Below are 1,605 nucleotides of genomic sequence, written 5' to 3'. Positions count from 1 at the left end.
AAAAAAAAAAAAAAAAAAAAGAAGAAGAAAAAATGGTGCTTGCTTACAACTAATGTGGATTATAATTGATTAGACGACATAATACAGTACATACAGATACCACCACCTCCGGTAGGCCACACAACCCATGTAGAACAAACAAAACAACGGCAATGACCACCAGGTGCATGCATGCATATGAAGATGTTAACTCCAGAAAAGCCAGGAAACAGCGGCAAAGAATTAAAAGGCAGAGAGCAGGGACACAGACAGGTACCAACACTGGAAGAGATCAGCAGCAGCAGCGTCTTGCACAACGGGACGATTGTTTTCGTTCACCAATTCGGCAAAAATTACCCAGGCACAACACTTTTGAAGCCAAACCAGAAACCTAACTGCGCACTGGACCTGTTACCGGGTCACGACTTGAACCAGAATCCTTTTGCTTCAAAGAAAGATTGGCAAATTGATTGTCGAGGTCTTTGCTCGAACTACGTCGATGACTAGAAGAGGGTCGTAGTGGTTGAGGTTGTTGCTGCTGCTGATGTTGCTGCTGCTGATGTTGCTGCTGGTGCATAGCTCTTAGCCTTCCAATCTCCCTCTCCAGTACTTCCTGCTCCACTGGACATAGTTCATCTCTTAGCTTTCTTGTAGAAATAAGAGGAAATTGTACTACTCATAACATGCATCCAAGAGTTCTTTCAAAGCATGGAATTGTCTACAAATTATGATGTTAATACTTGTGCACATAGTTTTCCCAACTAAGTTCGACATTAGCACCCAACAAATATTAATGAGGATTTCATAAAATGTACACAATTAAGTTCAACCGTTCAATAAAACCGAAGGAAAAGGTCGGTTACAAATTCATCTGGAAAATAATAGTTAGGAAGTCACCGTCAAGAAGGGAAAACAATACTAGGACTCCTAGAAGCCGAGCCAACGAAACGATGGTCTTCTCAATATGCACCACAAACTCCATTTAAGAAAGCAAATATAAGCATTTGTTCCAAGCTAAACGTCAATGTAAAGTGATGAGATCATGAGTAGAGGGTAAGTCACTTAGTCACCATGTATGAAGATTATTAAAGAAATCGCTAGTCAATGTAGTAAATCTATCTTGATCAACAATATCAATGAAGATAAGACAAGAATTGTAATGGAGTTACTCATATGCCATAAATCAGGACAGTTCTCAGTTCACATGCAAGTGTAATATCAAGTTTAGATCACGAAGTTTGAACACTTTCAAAATTATTTAATAACATTATGCATGCATTCCAAACACATAATTTCAGAAATATAAAGATAAACATATTTTAAATGGGTCCCAGTACTTTTGTTGTAGTATGATTTTAGTTCCTACACCTTCATATGTTTCAACTTGGTCTATATACTTGAGAACAAAATTTACCAACACTCCTTGCATGTCCATCTCTTGCTGATGTAAGGATCCACATAGCATCATATCAGATTACAAATGATGTCACATCATTCAAGTACACGAACTAAAATGAAATAAATTAAAATACAAGAATAAAATAGGGACTAAAGATCTAACCTTCTTAATTAGTGTTCTTTAAGAAAGCCCATAGGAGGTTTTTTTTTTTTTTTTTTTGGGGGGGG

General features: G+C 37.4%; 1 protein-coding gene across 3 annotated transcripts in view; it reads right to left on the bottom strand.

Annotated features, from left to right (window-relative positions):
• Nucleotides 1-25: 25 nt before the first annotated feature.
• Nucleotides 26-1,605, bottom strand: part of LOC111430630 (uncharacterized protein At4g06598-like) — a 6,020-nt gene continuing 4,440 nt past the window's right edge. For 2 of the 3 annotated variants that reach the window (XM_023066949.1, XM_023066950.1), the window contains one exon: nt 26-600. In XM_023066949.1, the coding sequence (XP_022922717.1) occupies nt 371-600 (230 nt within the window). In that variant the 3' untranslated portion in view covers nt 26-370. The remainder of the gene's footprint in view (nt 601-1,605) is intronic. The other variant, XM_023066951.1, reaches the window with a different exon arrangement.

Source organism: Cucurbita moschata, unplaced genomic scaffold (assembly GCF_002738365.1).
Source record: "Cucurbita moschata cultivar Rifu unplaced genomic scaffold, Cmos_1.0 Cmo_Scf00034, whole genome shotgun sequence".
Taxonomy (NCBI): Eukaryota; Viridiplantae; Streptophyta; class Magnoliopsida; order Cucurbitales; family Cucurbitaceae; genus Cucurbita; species Cucurbita moschata.
The sequence above is the reverse complement of the archived record's forward strand: the minus strand, read 5'-3'. Positions and strand labels throughout refer to the sequence as shown.